At 45.6% G+C, this 12,902-nt stretch overlaps 1 protein-coding gene across 1 annotated transcript; it reads left to right on the top strand.

Annotated features, from left to right (window-relative positions):
* Positions 1-1,200: 1,200 nt before the first annotated feature.
* Positions 1,201-12,668, top strand: LOC147886548 (uncharacterized). Its single transcript, XM_087395274.1, has 2 exons — positions 1,201-3,538; positions 12,229-12,668. The coding sequence occupies exons 1-2, from the start codon at positions 1,201-1,203 to the stop codon at positions 12,666-12,668; spliced, it is 2,778 nt and encodes a 925-aa protein (XP_087251400.1).
* The last annotated feature ends 234 nt before the right edge of the window (positions 12,669-12,902 follow it).

Raw genomic sequence — 12,902 nt, forward strand, 5'->3', positions numbered from 1 at the left:
TAGAAAAAGTGAGCACAAGTATGGAAAATGCATGATTCTGAATCTCCATAATCTAGATGCTAAACAATGCCTATTGTTACCCTACTTGCAAAAGGAGTGCCATGATCTCGCCTCGATGAATGAACTTAGAAAAAGAAAGAAACGAGGAGTGTCATGATCTCACGCAAATTGAGTGTCATGATCTCCCCACGATGAATGGAGTTACAAAAAGATAGAAACGAGGAGTGTCATGATCTCACACGACTTTGAAAATGTGAGTCCAAATATGGGAAACATAGGATTCTCAATTTCGAGGATTCGAGATAGTGTAAGAAATGTGTGAGTGCACCACATGCACCATGATGTGGGGTGGATAAATGATGGAAAGAAATGAGGTAAAAAGAAAGGGAAAGAAAGGAGGTGGTGTGTAAAAAAAGGAAGTGTGGGTGGAAGGAAGGAAAAGTTTAGAGAAGCACCAAATGAATATCAACATAAACTATTGAAGCCACATGAATATAGGTGCATCAATGGTGCATATAAGGTGGAACACTTTTTTTTAAATGGTAGAGCATCAAGTAATAACTCTTAAGTGGTGAGCATTATTATTCACTTTGAAGTGTGAATTTGCAAAAAGAAAATATGCATTGTTGGACCCATATTTCCAATATCTCATTCATTTTTGTGAACAATTGTTGTAGCTACTTTAAATCTCTATAATAGTAGTCACTAGTAGCTCTTAACAGGTGACCACACTTATTGAGTTTGAATTGTCAAATTGCCCCAAAAAAAAAAAAGAACACATGTTGGACCATATTCCTAAAAATCACATCCATTTGTGTCAAGTTATACTGGAAATCTCGATAATAATAGTCACTAAGAGTGCTCTTATCTTGAAAACAGTGTTCACCAAAAACATTTTGTGAACCAATACCAAAACCAAAAGCATCGAAATTTACAAGTTTTTTCACTAAAATGAGCTCAAAAATCTTCTCTCCCAAAATTGGACGGTTTTTGGTAGATTTAACAATTCACCTAACTAGTCTAAACCTCTCTTTTTGGTGACACTAAAGCTTGGTTTTTAGTGAACACTCGTGGATCGAACCACCCACATGGTGAATTAAACGTGAATCCATACAAAAGGGACTTATTAATCCATTAGGCATTGTCTGACCACCGAATCAGTACAAGTTTTAATGGCATCCTGCACCTTCAACAATTGCAATGGCTTCCTCCACCTTCAACAATTGCCTTCTTCTTGCTTCTTCTCCTCACTTGGCCAGCCTCATCCTCTTCCTCCTCTTTGCAAAATTTGCCACCTCCCTCACCTTTCCATACCAAGATCATTGCCATCCTATCATCTCAGCAATCACCCCACACCACTTGTCACCTTCCTCCCCCCCTCTAATCACCTCTTCCTTGCCGGATCTCAGCTTCCACTACGGATCTTTTGACGGTGGGTCTCCCATTTTCCCCCCTAGTGCTTATGATGTCGGCTTCTCCATCAACGGTTTTAGACGAATCCGCCTCTCCATAAGCAAAACGAAAGACGTGACTGATGCCAACCAAGAGCCTGCTGGGTACGACATTGTCGATGGCTTTACAGTCTTGTCGAGCGACAGACGCACTTGGTCTGGGAAGGTAAAGGGAGTGTGGATTGCCAATTTAGGCCATCTTTGCTTGGCAGCATGTTTCCAAGATCTGCATGTGGAAAATCAGGTAGACTGCCAGGTGAAGATGAATTTCCGTTATCCAGCAGAGCCATCGATTACTCAGCCGATTGTCAAGGGGAAGCTGGAGAGTCTGAGGAACCATTCCGACCCTCTCTTCTTCCAACCAATAACGATCACTGCTATTCCGAATCGACCGTATGTTTTCACAAAGACAGAAGAGCTACGTGCTATGTGTGGTTCACAGCATCGTGATGTTCCTGCACGTGTCGAAGTTTTGAAAGATGGATTGACTGCCTGTGAATGGCTTCCTAATTTGCTCACTCAAGAGTTGGATATCGTATGGCAGCCTCAATGCAAAGATTCAAACTGTAATGTCTCTGGAGGTATTGACCGTGGATCTCCAAAGATCCTCACTGCGCGCCCGAAAGTAGAGTGCCGGCACGGGTTGGTCCATGGCTTCTTTGCTCTTGGTAACTCGTGGATGCAGTGGCGGCCAGAAGTTCTTGCTGTTGAGGGCAAGTGGGATTCAACCCAAGGCCAATTCTGCATGGCTGCTTGTCATTTCAGCGAACTCAGTGGTGATTCAGTGACACTCGAATCTCCTGACTGTGACATTGTAGTAACTCTACAATTCCCAATCAGCCTTGACCTGATCTTTCGATATGCCGTCCTGGGACATGTGAAGAGGAGCCACAACTCAACATCTCCATCCTTCAAACCCTTCTCTTTCCGAGGGGCCAATGCAAAACTTGGACTGAGCAGGACGCTATCATCGGAAATGAGGTACTCGTATACAAGGGATGGGTTGGAGCAGGCGCAGAACAAGTGTCAGGCTGATAGCGCAGACGAGGAAGAGGAAAGCAAGAAGGGATCTTCGAAGCTCATGTACCCAGATGGGAACATACCCTCAGATCTTGGATTCTCATCTACATTGAAAGCTTCCTCAGGGGAACAGAGACTCGCAACTTTTAATATACTCTCAATCGACAAGAGGATCTACGGGAGGTTCGATCGCGAATTCGCGCCCTTACGTGCACCTTGGGAAGATCACATGAATATCAGCTTCGATGTGGAAGATTTTCCCTGGCAGGCGCATCAAACTAGTTCTTCCTCGGACATGCTAGTCTCTGCAGAGGGTGTGTATAACCGGAGGACCGGGTTGCTATGTTTGATTGCTTGCCGCAATATCGATTTTCCAGCACAGGATGCATACCGTCTTGAAGACGGTGACAAGGATTGTCAAGTACATGCGACGATCCAGTACCCTCCTACAAACCCATCCATTTCTGTTCATCATGATATTCGTGGTCGAATCATCAGCTTGAGGGAGCACAGTGATCCACTCTTTTTCGCACCCATCACTCTATCTTCAAGTTCGAACTTTTATCGAGAGCAAGGCTCCGCTTCTATCCATCAAATGGATTGGGAAAGCGTCATGGCATTAATCTCCGTTACAATGGCAGCTGTGTTAGTAGGTATTCAGCTTCTTCATGCTAAGTGGCATCCAAGTATACTTTCACATGTGTCCTTGTTAATGCTCTATGTTCTCAACTTGGGCTATCTGATTCTGCTGGTATCGAACGTCGAGTTAATCTTCCCTCGAATGACTAGGAGACGTACACCTTTGATATTTGGGCAATTGGAATGGCTTCGTCTATCCGAGGTGCTAGTGAGGATCATGGCCACGGCGGTGTGTTTCTTACTCTTGCGCCTTATTTATCGAGCACAAGTTAGCAAAGCTGCAGTGTCTACTATAGAGGGGCCCTGGTACATGGAAAGGAAAGTCCTATACGTTTGCCTCACAGCTTACGTCCTCGGGGGATTCATTGCCTGGATAGTTCCTGCAACTAAAGGTGGAACGTTGTTAGCAGCAATTAAGGCATACTCAGGTATCGCTATTGACTTCTTCCTGTTCCCGCAAGTGGTGGCAAACTGTTTGTGGGGAATAGAGGACAGAATACTCTCCCGTTCATTCTATTTTGGAATGACATTGCTGAGGTCGTTCCCACATCTTTACGACTTATGGAGGGCATCCACATTTGTTCCACGCCCCACGAGCTCGTATTCCTATGCCATTCCAACTTGGAATTACTATTCGAGTTCTTGGGATGCCATCATACCATGTGGAGCTTTCCTTTTGGCTATTGTAGTCTTCCTTCAGCAGAGATACGGTGGGTCGTTTCCCTTACCACGCACTTGGAGGCAGAAAACAACTTACGAGAAGGTTTCTATTACTACATCCTAAGATCCATTTCTTGGTGCTCTGCTTACCATTTAACTAGATTGCTTGGCCAGCTGGGCTCTTGATGAATACTTCTCTCTTTTGCTATCTTGTTGAGGTTCACATGAGTCACGTTGTCAGAAATGATGCAGAAGATTGATGTTCAATTGCAACCTTTTCTTGAGATTTTGTTATCATCCAGTCCTGCTTGCACTTTGATGTTGTTCATGTCGACAGTAAAACGTAGTTTTTCTTTTTTTCGGAGGAAGACTAATTCCTATTCTTTGCACTGTAAGCAAATCTATTGTCATTCCACTTTGAGCAAACGACGGGGAGATGTATTTCAGAAATGTATAAATAATAAATCAAAACCAAATTGAGACAGAAGCATGCAACTGTGACAGGAATAATCCAAACCCAAAGCTGCATTGCATGTACGACAAAAGTTCCAGCACCATTTGCAACTTCATTGGATCCCTTTTTTCGAAGGCACAAATGTTTATTTTTTGGGTCAAATTATGTTCCTACGCTTTAGGAAATAGTACTTCCGCGCTCTAGCCAGATGGCCCTCGAGCGTGTTGTAACCTAATGGACCTACTGTGTTGTGGCTCCTTATGTAGTACTGCTCTAAAGTTCGTGCTTTGTCTATAGTGTCTGTTGTTTCCAAAACTTTGATTTCGAAATTTTCTTCGAAGGGCTTGTAACGCTGCAAGTCCTCTTTCATTTTCGCCGGTGGTTTTTTATTGTGTTGTTTGATCCTCCGCGGCAGGTCCGTCGTGCTTCCTATGTATTTTCTGTTGTTGGGCTTGCACGTGATGCAGTAGACGACGAGGCTCGCACGATTCCCTTGCGCGGGCGCTTCAGTGGAGGCTCCTCCATCTCGAGGCTCGCGTCTTTGAATGTCGTACCTGCGTTAACATTGACAATTACGTTAGTCATTGATGTTTTCGGTCTTTTTTTTTTCGTTTGAGGTCCATAATAGAATGCATTTATTTACTTGCCCTGGTTTTTCTCTGTTGGCGTGAAAGGATCGTTTCCAATACTGAAGCGCTCCTCGTATAAGTCCCTGTCGAAAATATACGTAAGCTTCTCCAGTGTCGTCACCGAGTGCGTCGCGTCGTGCGTCCCTCCAAATTGTTCCATGAATTGTTCGAGTATAGCCGTTCCTTGATCGCGCGTCGTGTCCCTCAGCAACTCCAAGGATACGTTGTACCCGTAATGCAGCAGCTCGCACGCATACGCTGTGATCCCTTTCGTCTTCGTGTCTAGTAGCTTCTGCCCCTCCAAACTTTCCATCATCCTATCGGTCTCATCGAACTCAATGTCAAGCTCGACAAGGATCTCTTTGAGGAGTCCTGCAGGAGAAGTGCAATCCATGATGAGTTTGTTGTTCTTGCAACTCGTTAATTCTTTTTCTCAATTGTTGCGGTTTTTTTTAATTTTCGGAAGCATTACGTACCATTTGCGAATCTCAAGCCTCCCGGCTGTCTTTTAGTTGCAAACGCCTATTGCAGTTGTCAATGAAGTCGCGTAGTTCCGCATACGTGTTGAAGCCGTTGATGTAAGCTCCCGGACGTTCTCCTGCATTGTTTGCTAGCCGGAATTGCTTTGTGGTTAGGAAGAACCTCCTCTTTGCTGGTGGAGGTTTTGTTGCCGTCGCGTTGCTTTTGTATAGCTCAAATAGCTGCTTGCAGGCACGACTTATTACACCGTCTTTTCAAATGAGCCGTCTTTTTAAATCTTCAAGAAAAAAAGATTCTTTCATGCTGGTGGAATTTACCTTGTCTGCGTCCATGTCTTATGCTGCAATGTCCCGAGCTTTCTGATTCTCTGCACCTGTTCTCGACAATAGACAAGATATTAAAACCATTTTCCTTGCACGCATGTTTGACGTAACATATTCATGACTTGTCTCTGCCTTTTTCAATCTCTGGTAGTGAATACCTTTATGCACGTGGTTGTGTTGTCGGCTGTGAGAACTCTCGTGGAATTGGTCTGAATATGTCTGGATGTGGGCAATGTAGTATGCGCAGCCTCGTTCTCTCAGTCACTCTGGACAACATCACGTATGCTAGGCTAGGGGCAAACACTCCTCGAAATATGAGCAGCACTTTGTTCGATATGGTTGCGCCTTGGGATTTGTGTCCCGTGATAGCGTATGCTAGGGTTAGTGGAAATGTGGACTTGTGGAACCATTTTCCATTTATTGCCTTTCGCTGATGCTTCGAGCGTCGTAATGTGAGCACGGCCGCTGTTGTGTCCACGACGACAGTGATACCGTTGATTTCTCCCCTGCTAGTTGCATTGATGCTCTTGATTTTGCACATTGCTCCATTTGCGGCACCTATTGCGAGGTCGATGTTTTCCATTATCATTGCCTTCGCCCCCACGCAAATTTTTCCTATCTCGTTGAAGCTTTTGTCCTCCAACCATTCTTTGAGAGCTGGTTCGCTCGCGGCGTTACTGTGTATTTGAACATGCACAATCATCTCAGGAGTGTTGAATTTCTCCACAAGCTCATCGTTGAAGGTAGCGACATCGACTCTGTGCGTGCAAATGATGGTTGTTTTGGCATCGATGAAGTGGCATGCACCTTGCTTGTCGACAATGCACTGCCCCAAACAGTCGGAAATCTCGTCAGTTGTGGGCGTCCTGAGTCTTATGGTATGCAAGAATGCCAGGAACGGCATGTCTCGTGCATGTCGCACCGAGAATTGCATGTGGTACATTTTTGCTTGAGCCCAATGCGCGGAGGACGTGATGTGGCACGGCTCGTAGAGATCCTCGCGGTGTTTGCAGACTGGCGGTAATTGCGCCAGGTCACCAAAAATTATGAGCATTTTGTGTCTGAATGGCTCATGCAATGTGCCATTAGTCACATTGACGATTTGTCTTACCACGAGATCGAAAGTCATCCTTGTTAGCATGGACATCTCGTTAATGATGATCGCGTTGGCTTCCTTGATTGCGAGGTGTCGCTCATCCATCTCATGGATGTTCAGTGGGTACTGACTGCTGCGCACAGGGATCTTGAATTGGTAGTGTACAGTGGTTGCAATCCCGCTCAGCCGCGTCGCAGTCGCCCCTGTTGATGCACAGAGTATTGCCGTTTTGTTTTGCGCTACCAGATGCGAAACATAGTACCGTATCAAGAAGCTTTTGCCGCTACCTGGTGTTCCACAGACAACGTGCAGCCCCGAGCTTGTTGAAGCTAGGATTTCGAAGACTCTTTGTTGTTCTACTGTCAATGCGGCATTGGCGACGGTGCGAAACTCGACCATTTTTTCCAACATCCTCGTGCGTGTTGGCCCTTCGACGGTTTGCTGGTCGATGTTAGGCACTTCCATCGGGCAGTCTCGGATGATGGCAACCTTTTGCAATATCATATTGATCAACTGGTCCGTGTGGTCAGTCGCTAGCAAGTTCCTTTGCATGTATTCGGTCACATACATCTCGAGGTCCTCGTTGCTCAATATGAGGCCGCGCATTTGGCATTCGACAAAGTAGGATCTAGCTGTGTTGGCAGGTGATATGAGCTCTGTTTCATTCCTGAAGCTGAGTTTTCGCAAGAGCACGTTGTAGAAGTACCCCTCTGGTTGATGTCCAGGGTGGTAGTCAGTGAATCTGACTACTCGCTCACATTTTGCGATCCTGTTGCCTAAGAGGTCAAGACCGACCGTTCCACGTTGCGTTTCCTTGGGCTTTTGGATCACATATTGCCTATGGTAATCGTAGAACGTGCTATCCTCGATGACGCTCGGTCTCCCGCAGTATATGTCGACCGGGTGCAGGGTGACATTGTTGTTTCGCGAGATGATGCGTTGTCTTAGAGATGGTGGCGAGGAGTCGACATAGTGAACGGTCTCGCTCCTTGTGATTGTTGGTATCTGCATGCAGTTTAGCGCGGCCTCTGTTGGAGAGGTTGGTTTTGATAGGAGGCTCGCGGCGATGAGTTTCAGCTTTACTTCGTCGAGATGTTGCAACCCCAAACGCGAGGCGTCTTCTGAACGGATGTTCAGTTTGCCCATTGGTTCAGATTTCATCGCGTACTTGAGGAGGTAGTGAGAGATTGAAGAGTTTGTCAGCCGCTGTATGTTCATGTGCGCACCCCACAACAGTAACACGGAAGGGTGGTAAGGGACGACGTTTCGGTGCTCATGTCCCGGCCGGTAATACAACCAACGTTGCGTCAGAGGGTCGAGGATGGGTTCATATTCTGGCTGTGTTGCGAAAGGGAAGCCGTGCTTGCAATTGTGGTGTGACGGTCTGACGTAGCACGCTTTCCTGCATACGTGCAACTGCTTCCTGAGAACTAGTTCTTGCAGCCTTGTGTTTCGAGGATCCAGGGCCTCATCCCTGGGGACGTAAGCCGCAATCTCATTTGCAATTCGCTGACGGTCATCATGGTGGACCCACAATATGACATGGGCGTGTAGGGAGCCCCTGTTTTGTATCTCATAACGAACGACATGGTGTTGTATTCGGCCAAGCAGACCGTCGGATGAAAGCAAATGCTTGCGCATGAACATGTGGAAGCGTGCGTGGAAAAGTGCCACGCATTCAACAGGACAGTCCTTCCAAGTGAATTGCGCATTATAATGTGTTGCGATGCTCTCGATCACATTAATTTCTTGCCACTGTGTATCAGTGACCTCGTCTGCAGTGAATGTCAGAAAGAAATCTGGGAGGCCCCAAGCATCAACCATCGTTATGAGGTCCTTCAGTTGCCGTCGATGCCACGATGGGGACCCCGGCATTGTTGATGGCATGCTGTAGCGAAGCACGTGTCTCATTGCGTCTTCATCGGTCGTGGCAGGGTTGGCTTTCCTATATTGGTCGATGTCTCATTGCAAGCATGTAGAGTTGCTTGAATTGGCAATCATCACTGCCTGCTTTAACTGGAACATGATCAACAAGTACGGCTTGTAGAGCGTGTAGATAGAGAATAAGGTGCATATTCTCATTTTCACATAGTTGCTGAACTGTATGCAGCCATCATAGTAGCCCCGTCTGAAAGGGAACAGGAAGGGGAACACTGCTGACTCCATGGTTATGCCAACGCATGCAATGCCAGCTGCTGCTACTCCGTCGACGTGGAATGAAGCGACCCTCTTTGAAAGCATTTCTGTACCCCGTAGCTGTATGGATGCAAACTCATGCTTGTCCCTTGCATCAAAGGCGCGACGGTTCGCGGGGTCCACCATGTTTTGCAAAAGCAGGAGCTCAGGCTGAGATTCCGCTATTGACATTAACTCGAAGGGAGATGTCTCATCGTGTAGTTCCAAGATACCTGCAATGGTTTGAGGACTCAAGATGCACATACCCATCTTGATGTCCGCACGCTTTGCTAAAGAATTGTACTTGCGCAATATTGGATTGTTCTCGATGTTGTATGCGAGCACAGCTGACAGCTCATTCGTCACGATTTCTTGAGCCGAGCTTAGTGGGACATTTCGCCAAGATATTAGAGGATTGTCTAGAAGTGACCTTCGATCGAGTGTGCCACGAGCAATCGCATTTGCAGTCGTGGTAACTGAAATGGATACATCTATGATGCTTAGCAGTTGCGTGTGGAGGTGGTTTGTTTTAAGCAACTGCCGAGAGTACTGTGGCATCAACCGCACAATGTATCTGCTCCGCTGGGCATCTCGTGTGCAGCTTTGGCATTTCCAGTAATTCACTTGCATGCCCATATTCTCGCAGGCATCCAAAAGTATCATGTTTCCGAGTGCGGCGCTGTGGCTCGAGATGCCTATGCCTTGCGAAGAAACGATCCTTTGGTTTGCAAACAGTAGCGTGGTTATGCCACAGACACCGCAGATTTGAAGGCTAGAGAAAATAGCCGCGCAATTACTAACCCATTGCTTGTATCTATTTGCGATGGTCAACCACGATGACGTAGCTGGCCTCAAGGACATCTTTCTTGATGTTATATCAAGTTGAATAGCTCGACCTCTGGCTGCTCTGAGCGTTGACGAATGGTCATGTTCGAAGGAGTTTCCGGTGGTCATTTCTACATCGTGACATGAATCGATGTCTTATGTTCAGGTTTAAACACCTACAGGGATTAATAATAAAAACCATCCGAAACTTTGCTACAATTTCACTCACGTGGTTTTGTCTAAACGCAACAGGAAAAACAAAATGGGCTGAACCTCTATCTTTAGAAGGTGAAAGAATTGATAAAATAACTTGAATCAAGCAAATACATTTTGTTGTGCGTACCTTTAGGAGAAGACACTCGTTTGGAGGCTGCAAACATCTCGAAAACAGAAGTATTGCAGACATGATTAGTATGTTGGTCGAACCAAGCAAATGTAATGTTCCCTTGCGGAAACAGAATGTGCGAAGAAGTGTGCATGCTCAAGATGAGGTGTAAAAAAAAAAAAAACCATACGTAATGTATGGTGGAGAGCCGGCACATGTCTCTCCAAAAATTATATATCATAGGGGAACGTGCCATCCCCCCGTTTCGAATAGTCACCTCCAGTGTTGGAGGTGTAGCGCATTAATGCGGACCAGAGCAACAGACAGTGCAGAAACATTTCAGAATTGAAATGACCGTACATTCTACTTACGTGGAGTATCCTTTGTGACGTCCACAGCTCGACGAGAAGTCGCCTATTTCTTTGCTGGAATGTTGGAATCTGAAAAACAATCATGATTAGTCAATATGCATTCCTCATGTTCTGCATGTTTGGATATGTTGGTTAGCATATGTGCAATTTCCTAAAGATGATAAATTCAAGCACAAAAGCTATACACAATCCAACGATCAAAAATGTTCAAACCATCAAGGTAATCATCTTCACACATCTTCGAGCAGTTGTAGTTACAATTTTTGCCTTTGCAAGATTCCAAAAAATTACGACTATGGAAATATAAAAGTGCGTATAAATAACATCTTATTATATCTAAAATGATTCACTATGTCCATGACTTATGAGTTGGCAATAGTTATCATTGACACTTTTGCAAACTTTGATCAGATCGCAACAATTATTGATGTTTGCAACTATTCATAAAGATTACAGGGATATAATCAGATAAGGAGATACTTTAATAACATTACTATATGACAGATTGAGATATGGGGATATCATTCAAGGTCTTCCGAAAGTTGAGCAGTTGTTGGAATCTCGTTCGATCGCTTCTGTTTCAGCGGGAATCGAAGATATTTCTAGAAAATGGAATAGGGGTGTTATATGACTAATTGGGAATCTTCGGAGTCATTTTCTGAGTGCTAGAATAAGTGTGGAACAGTGTCAATTGGTTCTGATTGACTAAATCTGAAAGATTTATGGATGTATATCCGTCTATATTAAACCCCTTCAACAGATCAACGCTGGTTTATAAGATGAAGGCTGTCCTTCTCGTATTCCTCCTCCTGAGAGTTTAACATCCCCCTACCTGCTCAAATCTCAAACCCTCCGTAGCCTCGAGCATAGCGTACCTCACAAACTCTACCTTGCCTCCTTACCTAGCTTCCACAAAGATTTGCTACGAGAGGAGAGCTCTCTCAACAAGGCCCTACAGCATTTACTTGAGCATCTCTACCTCGCTATCAGTCTATACGCCATGTTTCAAGGGGACATCTTCACAGCTCTGGCGTCATTGCTTCTTCAATGAAAGACAATCACGGAGCCTAGTCCAAGCAGCACGTCTTCTTGTTATGTTCATAAATTTTGACACTGCAAAATGAAAGAAATCGTTGGCAAAGATCAAGCGTGCCCTTCCCCCTCCCCACTGCCAGAAACGAGTAGCCAGGAAGATATAATAAATTGCGAGGATGATGACGACCTTGCAAGGAAGGCAACCGCCTCAGAAGATATGCTCACTAGGAGTACCTCTCCCTCGCTCGAACAGCAATACAAAATTCCGATTCGTGAAAGGATTCCTTAGGATTTCATTGGGGAATCCAATTCTATGCCGATGCGCGGTTTCCTCAACGTATGTCGAAGGTGAATCCGCTAGTTTGAATCAATCCTTCGTGTTTCCATGGCGTAGAAGTCGACTGGTGAATCAGATTTGTTGGATCACCTCAAGGCATCGGACGAATTGGCCCTCGAAATTCCCATAAGCTATGGTGAATCGACACCCCAATATGCTTCGCAGCCACAGGAACGTAGCCCCATCTACTCTTCACCTCGAGCTTTCACGCCCTTGTCTCAGACAATCCCTATGAAGCATGGACTTTGCGATGTCGCTTGGGCCACAATCCTGGCTTAGATGTCCTGCCTCTCCCCTTGCACGGTAGCGACTAAGGTGGATCTTGCCGTATACCGAGTGCCGTAAACGGTGTTGTGGGTTGTAAGCCTACACATGGTTTAGTTCATCGATGGTTGTATGGCCCCGTAGATCATGCAGGACCTATTACTCAAACTGTGGAAGACAATGCGTTGATGTTGGGAGTGCTCGCTGGTTGGGACCGCATCGATAATAGAGCAAACGCCATCGCAAGAAAGATGGAAAAAAAGATAGACTATGTTTCTGAATTGAAGAGAGGCGTACAAGGCATGCAGATAGGAATTGTCAAGGAAGGGTTTACAGCGCCCATGATGGAGGTTGATGTGGTAGCGGTGACAAACGAAGCGGCAAAGCTCCTGGAGCAGATGGGTGTGGTGGTGGAGAGCGTGTCGGTGCCTTTGTATAGCGCTGGCTGTAGTATTTGGGTTTGGTACGTGCTAGAAAGATTTGTGGAGAGTCTCTTCTATTCAGGCGAATCGATTGAGGTGTTGGGGGTGGACGAGAATGGCAGAGTACAACCGAGGAGCGTTTATTGCGAGAGCGCCTTCTAAGTGTAGGTGGCTGTCCAGCACAACCAGTTCGGGAAGCACAAGCTCAAGCTAAGCATTAGCAAAACTTACAAGCTAGTTTTTGAAAAAAAAATCACGAGTTGTCTATGTTAGGCGATGTTAAAAGTAGCTCCAAAAGAATTTGCATTTACAGGCTTACAGAGCCTTCATGTACGAGACGGCTTTCGTTCGTCCGTTTTGCCTATATTTAAAGGTTTTGCCTTGGCTTTTTACGCA

The sequence above is a fragment of the Dipteris shenzhenensis genome, chromosome 24, assembly GCF_047967505.1.
Source record: "Dipteris shenzhenensis isolate YYH24624 ecotype China chromosome 24, Dip_SZ_1.0, whole genome shotgun sequence".
In the NCBI taxonomy this organism is placed as follows: Eukaryota; Viridiplantae; Streptophyta; class Polypodiopsida; order Gleicheniales; family Dipteridaceae; genus Dipteris; species Dipteris shenzhenensis.

What these genes read in the sequence shown, in the direction of transcription:
- LOC147886548 (XM_087395274.1), top strand. Translation starts at nt 1,201, where the DNA reads ATGGCTTCCTCCACCTTCAACAATTGCCTTCTTCTTGCTTCTTCTCCT. An exon ending in AGCAATTAAGGCATACTCAG is followed by an intron (nt 3,539 to 12,228) that starts GTATCGCTATTG and finishes ATGGCCCCGTAG; the next exon opens with ATCATGCAGGACCTATTACT.